A 26,457-nucleotide genomic window follows, 5' to 3' on the forward strand; every position below is an offset into this window, starting at 1 on the left:
GCTATTAACTGAAGCACTGTTTATAGTAGCCACAATTAGAAATAATGAACGTTCATCAGCATGAGCCAGGTAAAATAAATTCTGGTACATCCATACAAAGGCACATCATGTCACTGTAAAAGGGCAATAAATGGAATGTTTTCCAAGACACATTAGTATGTCAAACGAGCAAAGTACAGAAATGTTTATAGCATATTAATATTTTTACAAAAGAAGGAAAATCGGAATGTGAATTCATATTTGTGGTACGTCCATAAAGCAACCTGAAAAGCTAGAAAAACTAATAAAGTACTTACTTATTATATGTGGGTAGTAGGACCTAGGAAGATAGGATATGGTGGTGGAAAAGAGACATCACTGAATGTGTTTTCATAAATTTATGAATTTTGAACCATGTGAATGAATATATTAGCTATTCAAATAATCTCATTTTTTAAAGCAAAGTGCTAATTGGTTATATACTAGAGAACAAGATTATATATCTTATGAGACAAATGAAATGTCAAGGTTCCTAGATTATATATCTTATGGGAAAAACAAAAAGTTCCTAATGTTATATAAATAAGTACTGGTGGTTGTGGATATTTTTAGGGGCATATCACATAAGAATTCAAACAGTGACAGCAAAAGAACCCAGCATTCTGGGAAAAGCAGAATCTCTGGAGTTTTGTACATATTGAACATGCCCCTGTTGATCCTGAACTTTTCCCCTTTCCTTGGTCAACTGCTATTGAGAACCACTGATGTAAATTAAGGGAAGAAATTGTGCCTCCCTAATTCATTTCATGCCCTCTTTTTTACTGAAAGACAAGCAGGGCATGTTGATTTACTCTAAAATAAACACATTAAAACTTCCAGTTCACTATGACAGAATAATTCAAGTCACCAATAATGTTCTGAAACAGGGATGGCAAACAGAATTCATCATATATGCAAATTCCAATGGATTGGTATTAGTTGGCCAAAGGATGCTGGTATGTATTTTTGAGGATCTGGGTGGGCTCAAATATATAGTTTTACAATGGAATGGTGGTGTCTACAATGGGTAAAAGAGCAGAAATATCTTTAAAGTGGTTGCCTATGTTCGAGTACTGGAACATAGTTAATAGTACAGTTTCTGGAGTCCTGCTTAAAAAATTCCTGTAGGTGCAATATTGAGGCAGTAACTTTCTCTTTTCCTCAGTTTTCACATCTGTAAACTGAGCATAATAGTACCTACATCTCATTACTGTGTGTGACTTAAATGAGATAATACATATAGATCACTTAGAACACTACCTGGAACACAGTAAGTGTTTAATAAATGTTAGCTATTATTATCATCAACTAGTTTTAGCATAATTTATCGATCTCATTAAAATAAAATTCTATATAATAATCCCTTGAAAGAAGAAAAAAAGAGAATTTCTATTTTCTATGATCATCCTAACTCTACCTGTTCCAAAGTGTTTTTAAGTTGCATTTCCACTTTACTGTGAAATCTAAATATTATTTTTGGAGGGAAAAATGAAGAAAGCACTAAATTCAAAATTCCTATTTGTCTTGATCTTAGTAGGAGAGAATTGTTATTTGCCTTCACATTTCTCACTCTTTGATATTTCAGATTCACCAAACAGAAAATCAAAGAAACAAACAAAAGGATTAATAAAAGATCAGAGACTACAGTGTATAGGGCAGGGCTTATAGTTCTGGCTCAGCTACTTAACTAGTTGTAAAACTGTGAACAAATCACTTAATTTTTCTTTTCAAAATCTTTATTACTACCAACTTCATTTAATTCAATCACTTCCCTCCTAATTCAAGGGACTCCAAGCAGATCTTTAGGTTTTCCCAACAGGAAACAGAGTGAGCATTAGAAAGTGCCTATCAGCTGTTCCTTTTTCCTTTCCCCTCCTGAGCAATTTAGTCTAAAGCTATTCAGGTAGCTTGAAAAGCAAGCTTGGTGTCCATACTGGTGGAGGAAGGGGGGACAAAGCAAGGTGTCAGAGCATTAGCAAAGAGAAGAGGGAGTCTCTGCAAAAAGTGGTCTAGTGAAGGGAGTAACAGTCTGGGCAGACTGAAAACAGCCCCATGTAGGAAGGGAGCCTGGTCCAGGGATCAGAGCTCTGAAGTGATTGCTCTCACATGTGTGTGGCCCAGTGCAGGGTGTGAAGCCCAAGTGGGTGAGGAGGGCCTCCACGGAGGAGCACAGATGGCATGGCCAAAGTAGGATTGGTCATATACAGGAGGCTTGATAACTAAGTAAATATATAAAGGAGAATGGGAGCCAATCTTTCACTGTTAGAAAGGAGCTACAAATATGGAAAGGAAGAAAACTAGAAGGAACCCTTATAATAATGGATTAGAAATGGAGACACTGGTATGAACTCATTTTAAATATATATAAATGAATAAATATAGGTGTGTGTATGTGTGTGGGGGGGTGATTATAGATATGTACTCTAGCTCTGTCGCTTGGAATAGTGAAATGTCAATTGCAGTGACCACACCTAATGCCAAGATCTTGAATTCTGGATATGTTTTTCCACTAAAAAGAACAAGAGCTCCTTAAGAAATGGCTGATTCCAGGCCTAGGGCAGGGAAAATACAAGGGGAGCCTGGAACTTCTTGTTGTACAAGAAAGCAAAGACATTTAAAAGAATGTTGAGGACATTTCAAAAGGACACAGAAGCCTGCTTCAAGTGTCCAACTGTTCAAAGTCAGGGAAATGTGAGCAGCAAAGTAAAAAATAATAACAATAGACTAAAACCCACCAAATAAAATAGAAAATTACAAGTCTATGCAAATACAACATGCCTACAAACACATGCACACATTCACACATGAGAATAAATAGAAAGTTTGACTAGGAGAGGGAAAATCACTAGATTCAAAGTATCTACCAACAAAATGATTATTAATTACAAAAGGAAAGAGTGCTTTTACAATGGAGAAGTCCAAGTGATCAAAGTAAACGTCATCATTAACGGGAAAAATAAAACCATGTGCCCCTGAGAGGAAGCAATGAAAACTTCCTAAGTAAAGTGATATTCCTGCCAAAAATTCATAAATTAAATCTAATCATAAGAAAGTATCAGATGACTCCAACTGAAGTTATTCTGCAAAATAACTGACCTGTAATCTTCAAAAGTGTAAAAGCCATATATATGAAGGAAAGATCAAGGAATTGTTCCATACAAAAAGAGACAACTAAATGCTGTTGAACATTAAAGAAACAACTGCCAAAACAAGCAACAATTTGATAGACTCTGAGCATTAGATAATAGCAATGTATCAATGTTAATTTCCTGATACTGATGGTTGCATTGTGGTTTTGTAGAAGAATGTCCATGTTTATAAGAAATACACATTTTTCCAGGGATGAATATAAGATTTCCAACTTACTTTCCAACAGCTCAAGAGAAAAAAATGCTCTTTGAGCTGTACCTGCAACTTTTCTGTAAGTTTATCATTTCAAGACAAAAAGAATACCAAATTTAAAAGCACATAGCATATTAAATCATTATTCTTCCTTGCTTAAAACTATTCAGTAGTTCCCTACTGCAACCAGAATAAATCCAAGGCAAACATGTGCCCTTGCTTGCTCTCAGTTCCCATTTCTGTTATGTACTGATATGATATTAATGACCTTAAGTCCTAAAAATATTGTAAACATGTTGCCCACAAATAGAATGTAAAAATATTGAGAAAACATGGTTTTGTAACAAGTGATAACCAGGCATTTGTGTGAGGACAGGATATGAACTGGCTTGATACGTCTCTTGGGGCACTCCCTTGATAAAAATATCAACAACCAGACCTTTGAGGCGTAAAAACCCAGTGCAGATGCTGCTTTGGTGAACGTTAGGTGGCAGCAGGCTGATACCTGGGTGTTGGGACTCCCAGCTCCGATGCCCATGCTGTGCTCGAGGCTCACCGTCACCCCCACCACTGCACTGAGATCAGCGCCTCCAGCCATCCACTTTGGACCCTCCACTGACACCACATCAGACCCGGCTGCTGAGATCTCTCATTAAAGGTACTTCTGTTGGCCCTTGTGCTAATGGACTTTAGAGACGCGTATCTTCCCCCTTCACCTGGTTATTGTGTATTGATTGTATTGGCAGCTTGCAATTAAGCAAATTGCAACATACTTTCAAACTACTGTCCTGTGGAATGTGTGTATTAAGTGCTGAATTTACCATTTTCTTTCTATTTACTTTCTGTTTGTTAGGACAATTACATTTACACAAAAATTTCCCAGCCCTTACCCCTTTCTTCTCGACGTTCTAGTTAGCTACACTGAACAACCTGAGTTCATTCCCATTTCAAAGCTTCTCAAGGTTTCTTCTGCTTCCAAGAGCACTGGGTGCCCAGATCTGTAAACAATTGCCTCTTATTACTGTTTAGCATTCCTTTCAATACCAACTCCTCAGAAAGGTCTTCTCTCACCTCTTTAGCTAAAGTTCAGTTCCCCTACTGGCATTCTCTATCACGTTACCCTTTCTTATTTTCTTCATGGCACTCACCATTATGTAAAATTATCATAGTCACTCTTTTCTGCATTTTCATTTATTTTCATTCTCTTCCACTACACTGTAGCTCCTTAGACAAGGATTTTGTCCATCTTATTCATTGCAGTTTCTCCAATACCTAGTGCTTGGACATTGAAGGAATTAGTAACTATTTATTGATTGAATCTCTAGGCCTCAATTTTCTCATTTTAAAAACATAGGAATAAACTACCTACCTCACAGAATTACTCATTGGACAATATATGCAAATGATTAGCACAGTGCCAGGTATATAATAAGTACTGAACAGATATTAATTATGCTTACAGAAGAAAAACACTAGTATGGGCCTAGAACTTTATTGAAAGTTGAATGTTGATTTGATTGGGGCATTTTGCCCCTAAATTCACTTCCCTATTGAGCTAAGCTACCATGGAGAGAAAAAGCTTACTTGTCAAAACTTAGTCATAAAAATCAAAATATACTTAGTTTAGTGATATCCCACTGTGCTAGAAGAAAAACTATTGGTTCTACTCTTTATAGAAATATAACTTTTTATTTTTAAAACTATTATTTAAACTATTCATACTTCAAATAATATATTTAATGGTACCATTATGTATTCTGTAATATAGCATTCTTTCAGACTTTCTTACTTACCAGAAGTTTTACTGACACAAGTTCCTAACTTGACTTCAAATAGATTTATAAACATTAATTCATCTTCAATAAAAATTCTTCAAAGTAAGCATTATTTCTGCATGTTCATGGATAGAGAATAATGAATGTCTGATTACTGTCACAAGCTAAGTAAAAGTGAATCAAAGCCCTCTCCAGGCTTCTAACTTCCAGTATGTTATTGCACTATGCATAATCAAATATTTATTGATTGCCCAGGCAGGGTCAGGAGTAAAAAAGATATGTAAGGCAGACCCATAAGACATTTCTTATAAACAAGAAGTATAAATTAAAAAGAAATTAAATCTATTTTGAGTTTCTATATGGGACAGCTGTTTAAACTATCATATCTATTGGGGGCAAAACCCCACAAACCAAACCACAAATCCACCAAGACACCGTAAGTAGCATATCTTGATATCCTGAGAAGAAATGACTAGAATTTTAAACAACCCTTTTCACTTATCCATCTCTTACTTTTTCTGTTGCAGTTAAGACACTGGAAAAAAAAAAGCGTCCAGAGAAAGAGCTTACAATATTTCTTTAGAAAATTATCCACAACAATGTTACATTGCCTCTCTTTTCCACAGTCTTTCATTGTCTTTGTTCTTACTACCCCCATCCTCCACACAAAAAACAGAGAACTTATTTATCAAGACTGTAAATTTATGTTCTTTTCTCAAATTAGTAATCATAACATGCAGTAACTTCACTAAGAAAATGTCCCTGGTAAAATTTTTGCAAGTAGTACAATTTTTCTACTTTGTCCTCAAATATCTCCTGCCGAATTTTTCAGGTAATGGTTATGTGAGCCAGTTGGTATTCAGATTTGTGTTTACTACAGACATGCTGATGTTTGTAGATCCCAAAAGAAATAACTGAAACAAATTTTTCAGTTGTAAAAAACAAAAAAGTTACAGATCTTTGAGATGCTTCAGAATACTCTAGTTCTCATTAGTAATTTGTTTCACACTTGTTCCATATTAGATTTAAGATGGCTTACAAAATTATACTCTATGACTAGTTTAAAGATAGTAAGTAGATAAAGATGTCAGAGCAAAGAGAAAACAGAGTAGGGGAAAAAAAAACAAGATAAAGTCAGGGTTAGTATGATACAGAAAAGACACATTTGTCAAATAAAAGTGGATCGGAGCTCTCAGCCAACTAGTAATTAATGCAAAAAATGGGATAAATAATAAGATAGGATCAGATACCAAACCCATGATGTTTATATACTGAAAAGAAGCCAATAACTCAGGAGAAATGAAATGCTATTGCTGGTACTGAGACTTAAACGAAATTTTCTCATAAAGGAAAAAGACTCTACAATATAGTCAGTTCTCTTGATGTTTATCATAAAGAGGTTTTATGGTTCTCCATATTAAAATGTCTCTTATTATAGATCAATGTGCAATACCAAGTGCAGTTTCGTTAAAATAATTCTATGGGAGTCCAACAAGTAACATTTTAATAGTCTGTATAGATCAGATACATTTTAAAATAGCTATTCAATTGCCTAGTTGACTACGTGGAGCAAATGGGGCTGGTCGCTATTCAGCTCAAGCTAACTGCTGTCTCGTTGGGTTTTTTTTGTTTGTTTGTTTGTTTTTTAAAACAATGCAAGGTTCTAACAAGTAGGACTGCAACTAACACTTTGCAACTTTTATCTAGAAGAACTAAATATATACTTCAAAGAAAGTTCTTCTAACATTATTTACAAAAATATTTACAACCTACCACTGGTTAGGCACAGGGCTCGGGGTTTTAATATGGGCTGATTTAACAATACTCTATGGAAGATATTACCCATATTTTTAATAGCTGAGGAAACTAAAGCAAGGAAAATACAAGTAATTTGCCCAAGACTACAAAGGCAGTTAAATAGCTTCTGCCATAAATTCCCAAGGCTGAAATCACATGCAACTCTGCAATTGGGATTAAGACCTTCTATTAAATATTTTTTCACAGACTGTTCTACTTGAAAGTGCCTGAGGTATAAAAATAAATGACAGAGGGAAAAAGACAATATGGTAAAATTCCAAACGCAGATCCAGGCTCCAAAGACTCTTGTTCATAGGGTAGATACACTTTTTTGTTATTTAATCAAACACTGATTTGTATCCTTTACATTTATATAAATAGGATTCAAGTCAACCATGCCCTGAATGAGCGGCCTGCCAGAGTCGCTATGGAGGGCAAAGGAATTCTGGCACTACCTGATACTTTTCTTCTGGCAGGAGGAGGCTGCCGAGGGTCTTCTTGATTACAGCATCACTCATTCACCCATCCCAAATTCCCACCCAAGTGAGTATATGTTACTCCAACATGTTTCTGCACTATGTGTGTGTAGCAGACATTTGCTGGTTGTTTACACAAAATCCATCCCCTACTCACTGCCTAGAAGACAGTGTTTCTTTAGGTATCAGAAGCAGGAAGTATATTGTGACTGGTCTAAGTCAATCCTTATGGTCACTTCACTCCCAGTGACTGGTTTGACCACAATCTTTTCACAGTTCTGGCAAATGAGACACAAGGAGAAGCGTGCTAGAGGCTTTCTAGGACGAACTGTTAAAAGGCAATATAAAAGAAAAAAAAAAACCTTCTTCCACTGGATATTGTCATGTCCTTTACTGCTGTGTGAATGTGTACACGTGTATGTATCTGTATGTGCATGAGAGACACACACACATAGATACAAACAAAAGAAACAGAAGAAAATGGATCATGTTAGAAAATGAGGCATACAGAAAGAAATAAATTTGTAAAAAAGTCAGGGGAGAGGTGAACCAGCAAATTTCTGAGAAAAAGAAAGAGGCTAACAGCACCTCCCACTACAAATATGCTATATCAATATTATCCCTTTTTTAAAAACTTCCTAGAGTTAGAAGGCAATCTTGCTTTACACTATCGAGCATATTTGAAGATTAATAACCACTATTTGAGGATTAGAATAAAGCACTGCCTCAAAAATAGCAAATCATACAGAGCAGAGACCAGCTTGAATAAATCTAGTATCTGTCTGGATCTACTGAATGTGGCTATATGCAAATCCAGACTATAATAATCTTATGAAAATGCTTTTTTTTTTTTTTCCTTTTTGTGCTCACATAAATATACTCTTAAATAGCTATGGCATTATTTCCAGATCCAACTGTCAGAATCTATGCACATGTTGCTAAATGTCAAATGTGTTCATATTCATTTATATTTGAATGCTGCTTTGAGTGGAAAACTATAAATCATTCATTCAAAATAAAAATAAAAATAAAATGGATATGCAGTATTATTTAGCAGCACAGATGAACCTTATTTATCTTACAGTTAAGAGTGAAGCAAATAAGCATTTTCAAAGAGGAACTCTGACTCTGAAAACTTAAAACAAAACTGCAAAAAGTTCCTCCACATGTGTTTTCCTCTTAATCTCGGTTGTTACACATTTATCGCCACAGTCAGAAATTCTCTTACTTTGATACAACAATAAAGAATACTTTCTTTATTATAGCACACAATAATACAATTCTCAATTTCCCTTTAAATATTTTACTATCTAAATTTACCTTATTACTATTTTTTATCAAATTTTTATAAATGCCTCATGAAAGGAGAAGTGATTAAAAAAGTTAAATAACCCTAAATAGATCTGTTTAGGCCATCTTACTGATCCAATTATCTACCACCAGTCAAAGCTACATGAACTTCCTTTCCTTCCCCTCACTAGCCACTTCTCTCATTCCTCCATCCTCCCTACGTCTCAATAAATTCAAGGATCAGTCCTGGGACATATTTCTTCTCTTTTTTTCTCATCCTTTACTGTCCTCTAGAAATCTCATGGCTTTAAATATTATCTATTTGCTAACAATTTCCAAATACGTATCTCCAGCTGATCCCTCCCCTGAACTCTAGATTTTTATCTACCTGCCTAATCAGTGTCTCCACATCTGATAGGCTCATCAACTTTACATGTCTAAATCTGATTTCCTCATCTTCCTCATTAAACCTCTTCTCCCCAAAATCTTCCCCATCTCAGTTAATGCTAACTCATACCTTTCAGTTGCTCAGTCCAAAAACTTCAGTCATCCTTGACTCCTTTTGTTCTCACACAATCCACAGCCAATCCAATAGAAACAGCTCTACCTTCAAAATACACTGAGACTATAACCACTCTACACCACTTCCAACCTTGGCCAAGCTATCATGTGTCACTGGAAATGTATAAGTTAGTCTCCAGCTTTAGCCTTCCCCCATCCCATGCACGTACCACATATACATTATCCTCTGTCCCTCACAATCACAGTAATCATTTAATAACTTAAGTCTCATCAGTTACGCCTTTGTTTAATTGTTCTCTAGTGGCTTCCTCTCTCACTGAGACTGAAAGCTTAGAAGGCCCTATGTGATCTGACCCCTGGTTACCTTTCTGATCTCATTTCCCACAACTCTTCCCCTTGCTCACCCCAAAAGCCTCCTGGCTTTTCCTGGAACATGCAGACATACTTCCACTTTGCACTTAATGTCCCCTAGGCCTGGATTTCTTGTCTCCCAGAAATCTGAATGATTCAAGACCTTACCTTTTTCAGGTTTTACTTAAACATCACTTCTTGGAGGGACCTGTGACCTCTAATTTAAAATTGTTCCCTCCCCCAACACTCTTTCTCCTCAATGCTTATCACCTTATGATAATATATTCTAAATTTTAATTATTTATTTACTTATTCATGTTTGTATCTACCCATAAGGACAGGAACTGTTGCCTGTTTTCTTTACCAGTATTTCCCCAGTGTTTACAATACCATCTGTGATAGGGTAGGTACTCAAAATTTGTTGAAAGGTTTTTCTTGTGTATCTCAACCTAAGGTCATTTTTCATGACATAATTTTGGACCTGTCCAAATTTTCTTCTTCTTTTTCTATTCTATACGTCATTTTATAGAGCCACTATCTATTATCCTCACCAGTTAGAAATATAATCACTACCTTGAAACATTGACTGTCCGTCATCCTTTAAATGCAATAGATTCTATCCACCACCTAAGTTTCTGTCAAATTTACACCCCCTGTAATACCACTGCCAACTCATCAGTTCAGGCTTTCACTGGATTCACACTGCTGAGAGTCCTGTACTCCTCAATCTCACAAATACGGCCCTCTTCTCATCCAAATGCAGCCCACCTTTATAGCCACATCCCTTTAGTTCAGCCCTGTACCCTGCTCCCCATACAACAAGGTTTCCTCAGTTTAGTGTGCTCTTTGAGATTCTACTACTTTTCATATTATCCCCCATACCTGAAATATCCTCCCCATCTTCGATGAATAATTTCTTGGCCATTTTACAGGATATATGTCAAATAGCATTTCTTCTTATAAAGTCATCAAAATAACAACAGCTAAAACTACTGAGTGCTATTACAATCCAAACAATTTACTTACATCATGTCATTGAATCCTGAAAGAGATCTACTAGAAATATATGAACAATTTTCCCAAATTATACATGACAAAACAAAGCTAAAAGAAGTTAGGAAACTTGTTCAGGGTCACAGAGCTAATAAGCAGATGAGCTAGGATTTGATCCTCGGTCTACCTAATTCAAAAGCCTATGTGACAAATCTCTTAATGAAGAGCAGAAATGACCTTCAAATGAGTATTTCAAATGTCTTTACTGAGTTTTGGCCATTGTGAAACCATTAATTTTATTGTTATGAGATAAGAACTAGAAACCACAAATGCTAAGAAGCAGTCACTCTATAACTACCAAAATAATAAATCAAAGAACTCCTTTTTAAAATTTATTTCATAAATACCTGAAACTCTCAAACTATAACCCAATAGCCTTGACTCTTGAAAACAATTGTATAGCAATGCAGCTTATAAGGGGTGACAGTGTGATTGTGAAAGCCTTGTGGATCGCAGTCCCTTTATTCAGTGTATGGATGGATGAGTAGAAAAATGGGGACAAAAAAACTAAATGAAAAATAGGGTGGGAGGGGCGGGATGATTTAGGTTTTCTTTTTTACTTTTAATTTTTATCCTTATTTTCATTTTTTCTGGTATAAGGAAAATGTCCAAAAAATAGATTGGGGTGATGAATGAAGAACTGTATGATGGTACTGCGAACTGACTGTACACTCTGTATGACTGTATGGTATGTGAATATATCTCAATAAAATTTAATTAAAAAAACTTAAAAAATTTATTTCAGTTTGTAGAGAAACACAACTTTTGCAGGCGTATTCATGTGATGAGAAAAAGTAACTATGGTGCCATTATGGCCAATTTACAGCATAAACAAAGTTAGACCCAAGGTAGGAAGACCAGGGTCTTGTATTTGTAACCCACAAAGCCCACATAAGGGTAACCTGATAACGGTCAATGTAACCTCTGGAATGCTATATTACTGCTATACTTCTACCAATAATTATAACTTCCCCAGTCCTAGCCCTTCTTGGTAGAGCTCTATTGCACTGACACTTTGCTGGGTTTGCATATAGCATCTCACCCAAACGTGACTTTGATGGAGCTTCTGACGGCAACCCCATTAGGTCTCCATAGAAATGGCCCCAGGGGTGTTTCCAAAGTGACCCTGCCTGGTTGCCATGGTAAACAAAGGGGTTACACTGCTATATGAAGTTCTCTGTCAGGGTCACAATGGTGATTTCAAAGGACTGCTCCTTAGAAGGACCTCACAAGGGAGTGTTTCCATGGTAACCCTATCATGCCTATTTCTAAGCACTTCCCATCAGTTGTTCTTTGACCAATCATGGTAGGTACATTTTTAGAGTAACCCTGGAAAGTTTCTCCCAAGATACCATCACAACATATAAGGATTGGGAAGTAAGAAGCTCTGTAAACAAAGTAACTGTTGAAAAATACAAATGGTGCCATTCACAAATCATTAAATAAGTCCCTATTTATTTGGTCTCTTTTCATGGGAAGCAAAAAAATAATTATAACGTATCTGCTAAGTGTGTCAGTTTCAAATCTTAATTAATTAAAAGTATCTCACATAATAAAATATAGGTAATTAATTTCAAATTTCTCCCACCTTACAATTTAATGACTAGGTATTAAATACTTTATAGCTGACATGACACATAAAAAACAAAATCATAAATCCAGATTGACCATTAGGCTATAAGGACATATCAAATAAAGTTTTTATAGAGCAAAAGACAAAATATTTGCAAGCCAAATGAAAATTTGTTTTTAGTTGAGTTGGGCAAGTCTAACCATATTTGGTCTCAAGCTATTTCTTTCTGTGATTTTGTCATTGGAACAATATCAGCTAATCTTTCTTTCATTTTAAAATATAAATACAGGCCATTCTGAACAGATGCTTGGTTTGTAAGCCATCTTACTATTCTCCAAACTTTAAAATTCTGTACTATTTCTAGAATTTAGCCATGAGTAAAATTTTATCTAATTTTACCAATGTCAATATATTTAAAAATTAAACAAATAAAAAACAAATTCTAAAGTTCAAAAGATACAAAATATAATTCCTCTACAAGTGTCCACTCATTTTTGTTCCAAAAAAAAAAAACCAAATGTAAGTTCCTTATTGGATGGAAAATGTCAGTCTTGAGTTCACTCTTTTTTCTCATCATTTTGAGGTAAACATACAGGTGATTTTTCCCTCAAGCACTTGTTACACTAATTCTACATCTGTTTTCCTATTATTCTTTTTCATAGATTCCTTTCTCCTACTCTGTCCATAGCAGCCCACCACTCCCCACTCACATTCTATTCAGGAGAAAGAATGGAATTTCTGTTTGAAAAAAATACAGCCAAGAACATGACAAATAAAAACCATACTAATCATTTAATCCATAATCACATTTTAGTGAAGTCTCAGTGTTTTGCACAAAGCTTAATTTTGCAGAGATCTCTTGTTAAAAGACTTCAATGTGTTTTGATAAATCAGTGTTGTCATTGCAATTTTAATTCATTAGTTCATTCATTCACTAAATATTTCCCAGGTGACTGCCATGTACCAGGCACTATTCAAGGAATGCTTCAGTGAACAAATACAACATTTCCGCCCTCAAGGTACTTAAATTCTGGAGTGGAGGAAAGAGAAAGATAATCTAAAGAAAATCAATAAGGTAATCATATATGATATTAGGGGACAATTAAGGCTGTGGAAAAAAATAAAGCAGTATCCTTGGCCAGGTCCATATCGGGGGCTATAACACACTGATTAACAAAGAGCAAGGACTCAACTGATGTAAGTATACTAAATACTGTACTCAATATAAATCCTTAAATTAAAAAAAAATTAAGAGAGTACCTTTCCTAAAGTGTTCAATAGAAGTTAAGTAGAGCAATAACATTTCCACCTCAATACTTGTTCTCTGAGAGTACATTCTGAGGGGAGAAGGAGAAACCATCACCTCAATCCTGCATCTTTCTCTCAATAGCTATAAAAACTACGGCAAGTTACTCAGGCTTCCTCAATTTTAAATGCGTATTCTAATCTGATAAGATTATTGTGCACAATGTGGAAAGACATTAAAAAATACATACAATAACAATGAAAAGAATCAAATATCTAGGAATAAATCTAACCAACAAAGTAAAGGACTTGTACACAGAGAACTACAAAATGTTGCTAAGAGATATTAAAGAAGACCTTAGTAAATGGAAGGATATTCCATGTTCATGAACTGGAAGACTTAGTATCATTAAGATGTCAGTACTACCCAAAGCAAATTACAGATTTAATGCAACATCAATCAAAATTCTACCAACCTTCTTTGCAGAAATGGAAAAGCCAATCATCAAATTTATATGGAAGGGAAAGAGGCCCTGAATAGCTAAAGTTATCTTGAAAAAGAAGAATGAAGTTACAGGACTCACACTTCCTGAACTTAAAACTTACCACAAAGCCACAATAATGAAAACAGCATAGTACTGGACAGATATATAGAAGAAAGGAATCAAACTGAGAGTTCAGAAATCAACCTCACATTTATGGCCAACTGATTTTTAACAAGGGCTAAAGAACACTCAATTGGGAAAGAAAAGTCTCTTCAACAAATGGTGCTATTCGTTTAAAAAAAAAAAAAAAAAAAAAAATGGAGGACACCCTACCTCACACCATATGAAAAAACTCAACTCAAAACTTATCAAAGACCTACATACAAGAGCCAGAACTATCCAACTCCTAGAAGAAAATGTAAGGAGGCAACTTGAGGACCCTGTGTTGGCAATGGTTTCTTAGATTTTACATCCAAGGCAAAAATAACAAAAGAAAAACTAGATGAAGGGACCTCATCAAAATTAAAAACCTCAAAGGACTTCATCATGAAAGTAAAATGACAACCTACATGATGAGAGAAAATATTTGGAAATAACATATCTGATGGGGGTTTAATATCCAGAAAATATTTTTTTTAAATCCTTAAATGCAACAACAAAAAGACAAACAACCCAATTACAAAATCGGTATGGAAATCCTGTATTTTATGCATGATTGTTCTATAAATCCACAAGTTCTTAAATAAACTATACATATAAATACTAAGACATTTGGGGGTAATATAACATAAGTCTGGGATTTCTCTAGAATACTTCAGCAAAATAAATAAATAAATGGGGGAGAGACTGTGGTGGTTTGGAACTGTGTATACCCCCCAAAAAACAATGTCTTAAAGCTAATCCATTCCTGTGGGTGTAAACCTATTTTAAGCAGGACCTTTTGATAAAGTTACTTCAGTTAACGTGTGGCCTAGGGTGGTTCTTAATCATCCTACTGGAATCCTTTATAAATGGGATGAATACACAGAGAGAGGGAGAAAGCCATGGAAGCCAGAGGCTGAAAGCAATGAAACCCAGAAAGCAGAGAAGAGCAGACACCGTCATGTGCTGTGTGGAAGACCCAAGGATGGCCTCAGCCGGTCTTCGGGAAGAAAACATCACCTTGATGATGCCTTGATTTGAACATTCTCATGGCCTCATTCCTAGTGTTTAAAGCCAACCTATTTCATGGTATTTGCTGTGAGCAGCCTAGGAAACTAAAACAAGTACAGATGAAAAAAATTTGGCAAAATATTGATCAGGAGGAAAGTATATGAAAGTTCATTATATTATTAGATTTCTTTTTTGGTGAGTTTGAAAACCCCCATAATAAAGTATTTTAAGGAAGGCAGTAAAACCTGAAAACAAAGAATAACTTCCTTTATAAAGGTTTCAGAATAACTAGAAAAAAGAATATAGGAAAACCATGTTTTGTACAAATATCTTATGAAACTAGAAAAAGGTGGATTTACGTTTTGAGTACCTATTAGTCTTCTTGAACAGTGCTGGGTACTTTCCATGCCTTTTTCTAAGACACTTTGTCCTTCTTGAAAAGTAACTTCACACTTTCCTCAGAGGATGAGATGATATGTCAGAAAGGGAGAAAGACATCATTCAGCTTGCAGGCTCACTCAGTACTTTTTGGAAGAAATTTTAGTGTCATTTGCCGAATGTGCAGAAACAATCATATAATGGAGTTCCAAAAAGCTAATAAAAATTTCAGACAATGAATTCTATATGACAATATTAAGAAACTTAAAAACTTACCAGATCAGTATCTGCCTTTCTATAGTTCAAAGCTTCAACTTTGGAATCCAGTTCTGCTTGTATTTGGTCTCTTCTTTTCATAACACCCTTCATATTAAAATATGAGGATAAAATAGGTTGTACTTAGTTTCATTAAATTTCTCTATAATAACAAAATATACATTTTAGAATATAAATAGCTTCTGCTCCTCAAGTCACCACTAGTCATTTTGGAGTATAAAGCCTTAAAATTTTTTCTTAATTTTTAAAAGCTAAATTAAAAGCAATATTGAGATTTTTTTCATAGATCTTTTATTAGTTATCTCAATCCACAGTTTACCAGTTTAAGCAATATATGTACAATTTTTAACGGAGCACTTTAGACATACACAATTCTTCAAAAAGAGCAAAGAACAATACAAATAATCAAACAAAAAAACAACAGGAACACTAGATATATACTCTATAGTGTAAACTGGATGCAGCTGACAAGTTACCTTGGGATGCTCACCTGAAAATATCCACAATCAGTGGCAGCCCTCTTATCCAACTCCAAAGGGACATTAATCAAAACAGACAATTTTTTTGGGGAATCAGAAAATTCAAGTGTGTAGTCACATCTTCACCATTTTAGCTCAAATATAAATATTCATCAATTAGCCATGCTTCTGATGAGAAATCATGGCCTTTTCTTTGACTGATAGGAGTTCTATCTTGTTTTCTTGAATAAGCATGATTTCATGCTTCAGTGTCTTTAAACTTAAAACATACTCGTGAAGGAATGTGAGTGCAGAATCTATCTATATACTTTATAATTTCCACCCATCTTTTACAATGTCTTTCCCTTGGTGACTTACTTTTCTCTCAAGACCTTCTATTTTTTACTCCATAGACATAAGGACTCATTATATTTGTACTCACATTTCACTGATTTTCACAATATTAAGTAATGAAATTTGAATAACAAATACAAATTGCCAAAACAGGTTAAACAAACATTAAACAAGCAATTCAACTAGTGAAAGTGGAAATACAAGACATACAAGAGAAAAACATTACAAGACACAGGCCTCTTGGGTATTTGACAAAAGAAGGCAAGAGCACAGACACCATGTACATGAGGTCAGATAAGACAGCTCTACAGAATTTGAGTGAGAACTGAGAGACACTGATGATAAAAAGGATCCTGAGGACCACCAAGTCTAGTTTTATGTCTGGTGGAATCACTCTTTTTTTTTTTGTTTTATTTTGGAATCACTTTTTTTTTTTTTTTAATTAGAGAAGTTGTGGGTTTACATGGAATCACTTTTAAAACATTCAGAATAGATTAACACGTCTCCCATTTTCACAGAAAACAACAGAAAAATTCAACACAGTATCACAAATTCCTTTGTATAGTGATTTCAGTATTTAATAGTCATTAACATTAAGAAACCCCTTCCATCTCAATAAAACTGAATTAAAAAAAAAAATGTGACCAGGAGGTTGAAGAATCCACCCTAAGACATTGTTAGAGAATATGCTATCCAATGGGAAGTAAGATGTATCTTAACACAGTTGGAGGCAATGGTTGGAGAAAAATAGAACCATTCCAAGTCTGTATCCACTGAGTTGACAACGTTTAATAAAATGGTAACACAACAAAAAAAAAAAAAAAAAAAAAAAAAGAAACCCCTTCCTTTCTCTAACCCAAATGACTTATACTGTAACTTAGTCTCATTTATTTAAGGTCTGTTTCATAAATATGAACTCTGTTTCATATAGGTAGAAATATTTTTCGAGGTTGCTTTAGTACTAATGAAAAATGACACAAATTTAGTCATTTTGTCAAGGCATATATTTTTCATTCTTTTAGTTCGGCCTGAAGAAAATATTTCAATATAAATAGAACCAGAACACCAAAATATAAATACTACTGATTGTACCCTAGACATCCACAAAATAATGCAATCAAATGAGGACCTACACAATAATTCTTTCTGGTTGCTATTATAATTTTTCCACACTTTTAAAGATGCAGGATTTTAAAGGCTGAGATCAAAATTTCCATTTTGGCATAATAAAGGGCAAAACACCACCTAATTAAGGGGGGAAATCTATACAATTTTTATTAATACAAATCAGATTTTTTTTGAAGACCCTCACAAGGTGGAGATCAATAATGAAGTAAAACCACAGGATGCAGCCAAAGAAATTGATAGAGACAAGGAGGAGATTGCAGCAGTGAAACTTAAGAGGCCTTTGGGAAGCAAGAAAGGTTTGTTTACAGGAAAGTCCTAATAAAGTTAGGTAACAGCAGAAACCTGAAATATCCCACAAAATATTTAATGAATCTGTCAAAGAAGGACCTAAACATATGAGAGGTAGATCTATTATCTCAGCAACAAGTCAAAGGCATGTTAAAAAAAAAAAAAAAAAAAAATCCCTAGAGATCAAGAGTATAGGAAAACAGAAACCAGACATGGCTCTACTTATAAACAGCAGGAAGAGGCCATATCTGAATGTGAGCTGAATCCTTCCCCAACCTCCACCCTAAAACACCAGTGACCAAGGGTGTCAGTTTGACAGTGCAAGGGACTATAAGCAGAGGAGAATATCAGATGATAAATATTAGCTTTGCAGAAAACATTGCTCAATCTCAAGAATCTAGAAACTTGAACCAAAGGAGTTAAAATGAAGAAGTGAAAAGACTTTTCAAATAGTGAGGGGAAAATACTTTAACTTGAAGGATTTTTGGTTTAGAAGCAACTTTCAACAGGACCCAGAGGGCAGAATAAACATCGAGATCCTACTCGAGTACTTTCTACATAATGGTACTCATAAATTGATATACTTACTGGAAAAGAGAAAGCAACTCCTTCTTAAAAAGAAATCCCCAGCACTAAAAGATTTAAAAAGTAAAATTAAAAAAAGTTGAGGAAACTAATAATTTTCCCAAGAAAATTTTCCCTCTTGACTGAGGAGCCTTCAAATCTATGTGTAGTCTTACAAATTATTTTTTTTGCTGTTGAATATTCCAGTCTCATTAATGCATTCTTCCATTCATCTATTCACTCAATGAACAAATATTTAGCATCCGTCTACATGCAAAGCATCCAACTAAGATAGGAAGATAGTGGTGAACAAGACAGAAATAGAAACTGCCTTTATAGAGCTTGTAGGCAGGTAAAGGGCTAAAGGAAATGTATAAGTAGGTGTTCTTACCATTAACATTTCACTATAAAGAACATACTCATGTACAACAGGAAGTAGGGCTTCTGAGACTCCAGACATCTGCTTTTCAGTGGCCTTACAGCATCTGTCAATGCAGCTGGCAACACCTTTTAGGGTATCCACCAGATCCTCTTCTGATGCCGACCACAGAATATGAATTGGGCCATATTCTTTCATTTCATCAAAATATTCTAAAAGAAAAAATTTAATGGCTTCTTAATTTACAGAAACTTTCAAAATTCTTATACGATAGTAAGAAAGGGCCTTATTTCTCTCATTATGCATATGTTCTTGCACGTGAACTTAAGAAATGGGTATCAACTACGATTAAATTTGTCATACTGGTTTGTGTTTGAATGACTGCCATCCAGGTGTCATCAATGATAGTGTCCCTTTTCAAAAGCGTCCTGGTTTGGAAGACAAAATATATGATCACCATATCTATCATGGACTTCCATATGAGCACTACATGGTTTCAAAATTACAAGTCTGATTCCTGCTATGTCTCCAGGCTCAAAATTAATAGGATAAGAACTATGCTTGACCTTATACATAAAAATTTAATGAACATTATTACAGGCTCTCAGGTCAATTTTAAACATATCAGTTTTCTTAACTGAACTAAAAATTGTGAACTGTATTATATTCTTTTTTGTCTTTTTAATGTCAAAGTGTTTGAGCATTAACCAGGTATAGTTTTTTTTGTCTTTTTTATGTCAGCAAAGCATTTGAGAGTTAACCAGGTATTGGCAAACTACAATCCATGGGCCAAATGCTGTCACCACTAGCTTTTGGAAATAATTTTATTAGAACAGAGACATGCCCATTCACTTACTATAATCTATGACTGCTTTCCCAAGACAATGGCAGAGTCAAGCTGAACTATGTGAATGGATAAAGATTTCAGAACTTCTACCTAGATCCTGTTTTCCAAGGATGAAGTCCCAGGTTCCATTTGGATAAATGAGAAACAGAGGCTTGGACAGCTGGCATTTCCTGGCCTGAAAGCTGACAACCCCTTGATAGGCTGTGACCCAAAAGGCTATGTATTCATCTACCACACGCATGCACAACCTTACCAACAATGAAGCCAAAGAACCACACCTCTGTGAATCAGCATGTAGAGACCACTACAATCTCTTGAGCATGCATCTTGTAGTTCCTACTCATAGGGGTCATTTCTTTTTATTCAAGTTCAACTTGTTAAGAATATCTTTAGATTGAACTTCTTGTCCTGATCTGTAGAATCATATATGTAACTGCCTACCACATAACTACACCTGAATGTTCCACGGGCAAAACTTGTCTTCTTTCTCCCGCTTCTCTTCCACATCTGACTTAATGATAATTGTTATCCACCAAACTAAGCAAAAATTCTAGGGGTCATCCTAGACTCATTCCTGCCCAGAGCCAATCTCCAATTCCAGCATTTCAGGATATTAATCTATCTATCTTAATTTCCACTGCCATAAGCATCTCTGACCTGCACTACTGTAAGGGACTCAATTATTTCTCTGAGCTGGATTAGAAAGTCCTTTATGGTCAGCCCCCTACCTATCTCTCTAGATTCAATCACTGAGATTCTCTCCCATATATATTCTGATTCAAGCTAAAATACTTGCTCATTCATGAATATCCCATGATTTTTCATAGCTCAAACATTTGCACATGTCCCTTTGCCTTGCCCTATACCATTTCTATCACCCAACAAATTACTTCTTATTCTTTAAATCCCAGTTCAAATAATCCTGAGTTTGTTCCAAAGAAATCTTAGATGCATTGTCCATGATAAGCCTCCCATAATTTCATACTTCTATTAAAGCACTATCCCATTCTATTACAATTGCTTGCATAACTGACTTACTCCTTAGACCAAAGGGTCCTAAAAACACAGGCTGATCTTATTACTTTTGTATCCCAAAGCCTGATACACAATGTGTTAAGCATTTTCATATCACTGAAAGAATGATTAAATTAACAATTAATGAAAGACTATTCAATGCTTGATAAGGCATTAATTCAAAACTTTGGTATTCATTTTTAAATCCAAATATTTTTACATTTATAATTTGATACTACCAATTTCTAATGGTAGCTTTTTATGGCTACAGAATTTACAGGCAGTGGGCATATTTTATTCAATATTTATTAAAGTATAATGAAATCATCTTTAAACATCTTACTACTCATTATGTTTGACTGAAATCTTTCATATTGCTCTAAATGAAACTACTTTAATTTCAATAGTTTATATGTTCAAATAAACAGAAAAGGTTAAAAAAATAAAATTTAAAAATAGAAATATTAGATATCACCTAATGGAGATATTAGATTTAAAGACCTCTAGAGTCCTTCTGAACTCTACCCTCCTGAGTCTAGGCCTATCATTTATTTTAAATAATGGCACAACAAACTAATATTTCTAGAAAAGAAAATTTTCTGCTTTAGTTCATCTCTCAACCTGTGTATGTCAATGTGTATCATTGTATCAAAGCAATATTTATTTTTACATACAGAGCTTTCCTAAAATTCTAAACTGTACTTACATAGCACTCAGATCATATCTCAATGCAAAGACTGAATGAGCTGTGCCATAATTTATCTGTTAATATATCTGTTAATCCAACTAGACTCTGAGTTTAAGGACAGGTACCATCTTTTCCTCCTTTAATCCCCAGCCCAGAGAATTAATACTTTATCTGGTTAATATACTTTTACTGAATAAACTGGGACTCACAATACAAAATAAACTCAAAGAATAGAAATTATTAGAAAAAAATAAAATCAAAAGAGAAACCGTAGTTACTATCACCACATTCCTTGTTGATTGCATATGAATGAATTGCCCCATATAACTAAGATAGACTGTTCCCCAAAACTACCAAAGAAAATGTCTCATCATTCTGAATGGGATCTTGGCAAGTGGATTTCACATATTAAAGACTAAGAATTCCCTCAAGTTTGGGTCAGTGACATTCACACCCTGAAAATGACAGCTCACATTTATAAAGTCTATCACAAAATCTAGTCTTCCTTCTGAGAAGTTCATAAACATCAGAGTCTTATCAAAGATTTTAAAACTATTTCCTTGCACCAGCAAATATGGAGCATATTGATAATCTATAAATCTCTTAAGTGTCAAGAGTATCCAAATGCTTCTCTGAATTGCTATCCAACCTAACTATGCATCAAGAATCTACTTTAAAAGAATTGAATCACAGTACCAATATATAAACTCACCAAGTGGAAAAGGAAGGTGGAAAAGGTAAACTAGAGCCAGCTATCAATCACAATTCTTTGTACATCTCTTTTAATAACCAACTGGTTCTTAATAAAGCAAATTTTTCTACCAAATCTTGTGTTCATTTGTTTATCTTTTCAATCATTGAATACATTTTTAACTGAGCACTTTCTATGGGTTAGGTGTTATCTATATACTAGAAATAATCCTTTATCCTGCTTGTCCTCATGAACCCTACAGTTTAGTGGGAAAAGTACACAATCAAGTAAGCATCAGTGTGGGATTTTTGTTTGTCTTTAAGTAATTTCTCATCTCTAATGCCAACCAACATGTATTTGGAAATATTTGGTCAACCAGCTATCTATTTTTAATGTAAGTAAAAAATAAGACTTTTAAGGTAAATGCAAAATATATCTCCTTCTAATTAGAAAACATTTTCATCATGGAATAAAGTCTAACTTAAAAACTGGAAAAAAAAAAATAAATGGGAACAGGAAATGGTGATAGAAAATAGGAGAAGAAAACTATTTTCCAAAATATATGCACAGACAAATCTAATACAGAGTACCTGTCCCCCCCAAAAAAAATCCCTAGAAAATCTGGAAACTCTGTTTGAAACATCTCTTCTTTGATTTTTAGATATGGTCCATGTTGAATATGTGGTACCAATTTCATTGATACCAACTACATCCAAAACCTTAATAAGTTCAAGGCTTTTTTTTTTTTTTTACCATTATAATCTATTAATGGAAAGGAGAACATCTTGTGATTGATTAAAGCAATGGACTATCTTCATAATGGTTAAGGGATTAGAAATTTTCATAGCACAGCTTGGCATAAGCCATATTTTGAAGGTTAAATTCTAACTTAATGTTGCCATAATACACCTGTAAATGTGATGATCCATCAGAAACTGAAAAACTTTGAAATCACATTTCAATGATTCTACATACCCCTTTCTTCCTTGTAAATTCTCTGTGATATTTTATCTATCAAATTTATTTTCTGGCTAAATGTTTCAATAAAATTATTCATATCCATGAACTCCTCTGGGCGATTTTTAACTCCTCTCATTGAGGATGCAACAGCTCTGACTGTCTGCCCCATCCGACTTAGCAATCCAGGCCCATGCTTCTTGTGAGAAGAGAGTTCCTAGAAACAAAAAATGAAATTTTTGTGGTGAAGCAAGCAACAACATTACAAGATTCAATAATAAAAAGAACCTAATTAGAAGAATAAAATAAAGATAATAAAAATGTTTCATAGATGTCTTTTTTAATAGCATGGTATATAACAGTTTTAATGTTAGTTTGAAGGAGATGAGTTTATTAGGATATAGAACCTCTTCTAAGTCTCAGTATCCTTGATAACATTCCCTTCCAAAGTACTAGTATAAAACATGTATACAGTCTTTCTTCATAGCATAAATTTTTAAAAGAACAGGGTTTAACAGAGCGAATAGTGCTCAAGGAGATACTAGAGAAGATAAAGGGATGAAATGATACGCAATCTATATTTTACAACAAAATTTAACAGAAAAATGATTGAGATGTTTCTCAGTGCCTGAGTTGCTCCCTGAAAAAGAAAAAAAAGGGAAAAGTTTATTAATTCTTTAGTTATAATAATAGCTAACATATATTGAGAGCCTAATATGTTCTAGGCGTTATACTTGTATATATACCATATATCACAAAAATTCTATGAGGTAGGCTCTATTATTATCCTTATTTTACAGAAGAAAATAGAGGCATAGAAAGGTTAAGTAACTTGCTTAAGGTCTGAGAGGAATTAAGTGGTGGAACAAGGATTTCAAACCCTGGCAGTCTGCCACTAGAGGCTTCGCTGTTAAGCATTAACCCGTATTGCCTCCTTACAGTTACTAGGATAGATTGTAAATAGATACCACATGAGCACAGCTATTCAACCAACTGAAATCAGGTAAATTGTGACACCACTTCCACTGGTTGGCTGGCTGTAGAGAGAGTTTCAATATAATATGTCACTAGCTTCTTTATAGTCAACCTATGAGGTACAGCTAAAAACCTGCAAATAAGACGAAAAGCTATAAAAGGAAACACTGCACAAAAGCATCCCTTCAAAAGGCTGGCAGAGTTTGGGGGAAAAAAAACGATGACAAGGAGTTTGGATGACAGCTACAGCACTTGTAGGACATAAGTTTACGGTCAAATAGAAGTTGAAAATAACAGACAAGAAAAAAATCTATTAAAAACAATGCTAGAACTGGCTGTCAGGATATTAGATCCTGATTTCCTCTGTCCACTTTGAGCTTCACTGGTTGATCACAGCTTTGTACTTACTCAGGATTCCTCATTATCTGTTCTCCCTAGCTCCTGATATAAGAGGATTTTTCTTCAACCCATTTCTCAGTGTCACTTCACCTTTCTAATTTGGCATTTACCTTCTTAGAAAAGATACTAAAATTGAACATGTGATATTGGATTTCCTCTGATAAGGCAAAAATACCAGTAAATTCTCCAAACCATCAGCCAAATTTTTGAGTCAAAATTAAGCTATTATTTTGATAGTATCTCTTTGTCATTATTTGGAAACTTGCTTATATTTGTTCTGGGTGGCTCCATTTCATTTGTCATGATACAGTGAATTTTATCAAAGTCAATAATGCCAATATTAAAAATATCTCAGTGACATAATTAGAAGCAGGAAAGAATAACCCATTTCCTTAAAAATGAGGCCCTTGTTATTTTCTCAGAAGAAAAAAGCCAATAACTGAGTCTCCTGCAGTGGTTTAATAATTTAATGCAATCTAAAAATACATTTTAAAAACTGCAAAAAAAATGCTAACTACTAAATATACAGAGAATATTATGTATTACTAACCCAAATATTAAATAAAATATATTTCATCTTTCATCAGACTTCGTGAAGATAACACAGAAAAATAATATATATATAGTAAACATAACATATATAGTAAACATGTTTATTTCCAAGTCAGTATGATTTTGTGTGAAAATGACAGATGCCATCTTTGACCATACAACTCCTTCTAGGAGTGCTGTGGTACCAGTTGATAGAGTCAACATCATCAGAGACAGCCCAAGTCACAACCGGCAAGGTGTTACTACAACTGTTGACTATAGAGACTGTTTCTAACAGCTTCTAAGGTTCTGAAGTCAGGCCACAAATTTATTTCACATAAGCCACAAAGAGCTTGCAGACAGCAGTACTATCTGTCAAGACTGAGATGAACCACTCTTTAGCTTCTACCACTTTGGCAAAAACCGAGAGCTATATAACTCAATATCAGTCAGTAATTGTTTAATACTGACCCTCTGTCTTATCCATTATCTTTCTTACTGAGCTGTATCTTCATAGGAGAAAAGGGGGGGGGGGGAGGGGAGAAGAAAAGAAACATGTAAGTTTTCTGTATTAGAAATTAGACCCTCCACATTAGGTAGCTGAAGGAAAAGTAAGATTTATTATCTTTCTATTCATTTAATAAAGACAGTTATAACTTGAAAAGCCCTGACCCATTCTTACTCAAAACAGTATCAACAAGAGAACTATATTTGTGTATGTTCAGTATTTGCTATATATACATATACATACATACATATATATATATATACAGGGAGCATACTGACATTAAAAAAAATATTCATCAACCAAGAGAACCATGGGTATTTGCCTGTGGGGAAGATACAAGATTTCTGCAATGTCTACATGTAGAACTGACACAGGGCTATATATGAATGATCTTTCTCTGAAGTTTAAAAAAAAACATAAACCCATTGTAATTGAAAGACAGTTTGGCCTGAAGAGGAAGTATTCAATCAACTATACATATAAATACTAAAGAATGATATGAATATAAATCAAAATTCTTTACCCAAGCTTGTGCAGTAAGAAAAACTTTAAAGTCTTCATTAAATGTCAAAGTTGGATGATCAGCAATTCGGTTCAAAAACTTATGTAATGCTTTCCTACGTGTCTCAATGAAGTCATCATTAAAGCGTTCGACCATTCCTTTCACTATAAACTTTTCTGGCAATGGCTGAGGCAAAAAATAAAAAAAAATAAAAAAACCTGTCAGAATTATGTTCCACAGGTTTGCAAGCAATTCCACATCTGGTTTCCTTTTCGGAAAACTATTTGAACATCTGTTCATTTCTTATGAAAATAATTTTGTAAAAAATCACAGTGCTAGAACCAATCTTATAAATAATAATATATTACAATAGTTTTTTTTTTTAAGTCTGTACATAGATTGAAATGGTTAGAAACAAATGTTACTAAGATAAAGGAATTA

At 34.4% G+C, this 26,457-nt stretch overlaps 1 protein-coding gene across 1 annotated transcript in view; it reads right to left on the bottom strand.

The window, feature by feature from the left end:
- The window catches only part of SNX7 (sorting nexin 7), a 101,715-nt gene that overhangs the window by 42,536 nt on the left and 32,722 nt on the right, over nucleotides 1-26,457 (bottom strand). The window contains exons 4-7 of the mRNA XM_037826566.1: nucleotides 26,038-26,202; nucleotides 23,120-23,318; nucleotides 18,917-19,116; nucleotides 15,734-15,820 (exon numbers count right to left, since the gene is read on the bottom strand). Of these exons, the coding sequence (XP_037682494.1) occupies nucleotides 15,734-15,820; nucleotides 18,917-19,116; nucleotides 23,120-23,318; nucleotides 26,038-26,202 (651 nt within the window). The remainder of the gene's footprint in view (nucleotides 1-15,733; nucleotides 15,821-18,916; nucleotides 19,117-23,119; nucleotides 23,319-26,037; nucleotides 26,203-26,457) is intronic.

The sequence above is a fragment of the Choloepus didactylus genome, chromosome 2 (genome assembly GCF_015220235.1).
Source record: "Choloepus didactylus isolate mChoDid1 chromosome 2, mChoDid1.pri, whole genome shotgun sequence".
Taxonomy (NCBI): domain Eukaryota; kingdom Metazoa; phylum Chordata; class Mammalia; order Pilosa; family Megalonychidae; genus Choloepus; species Choloepus didactylus.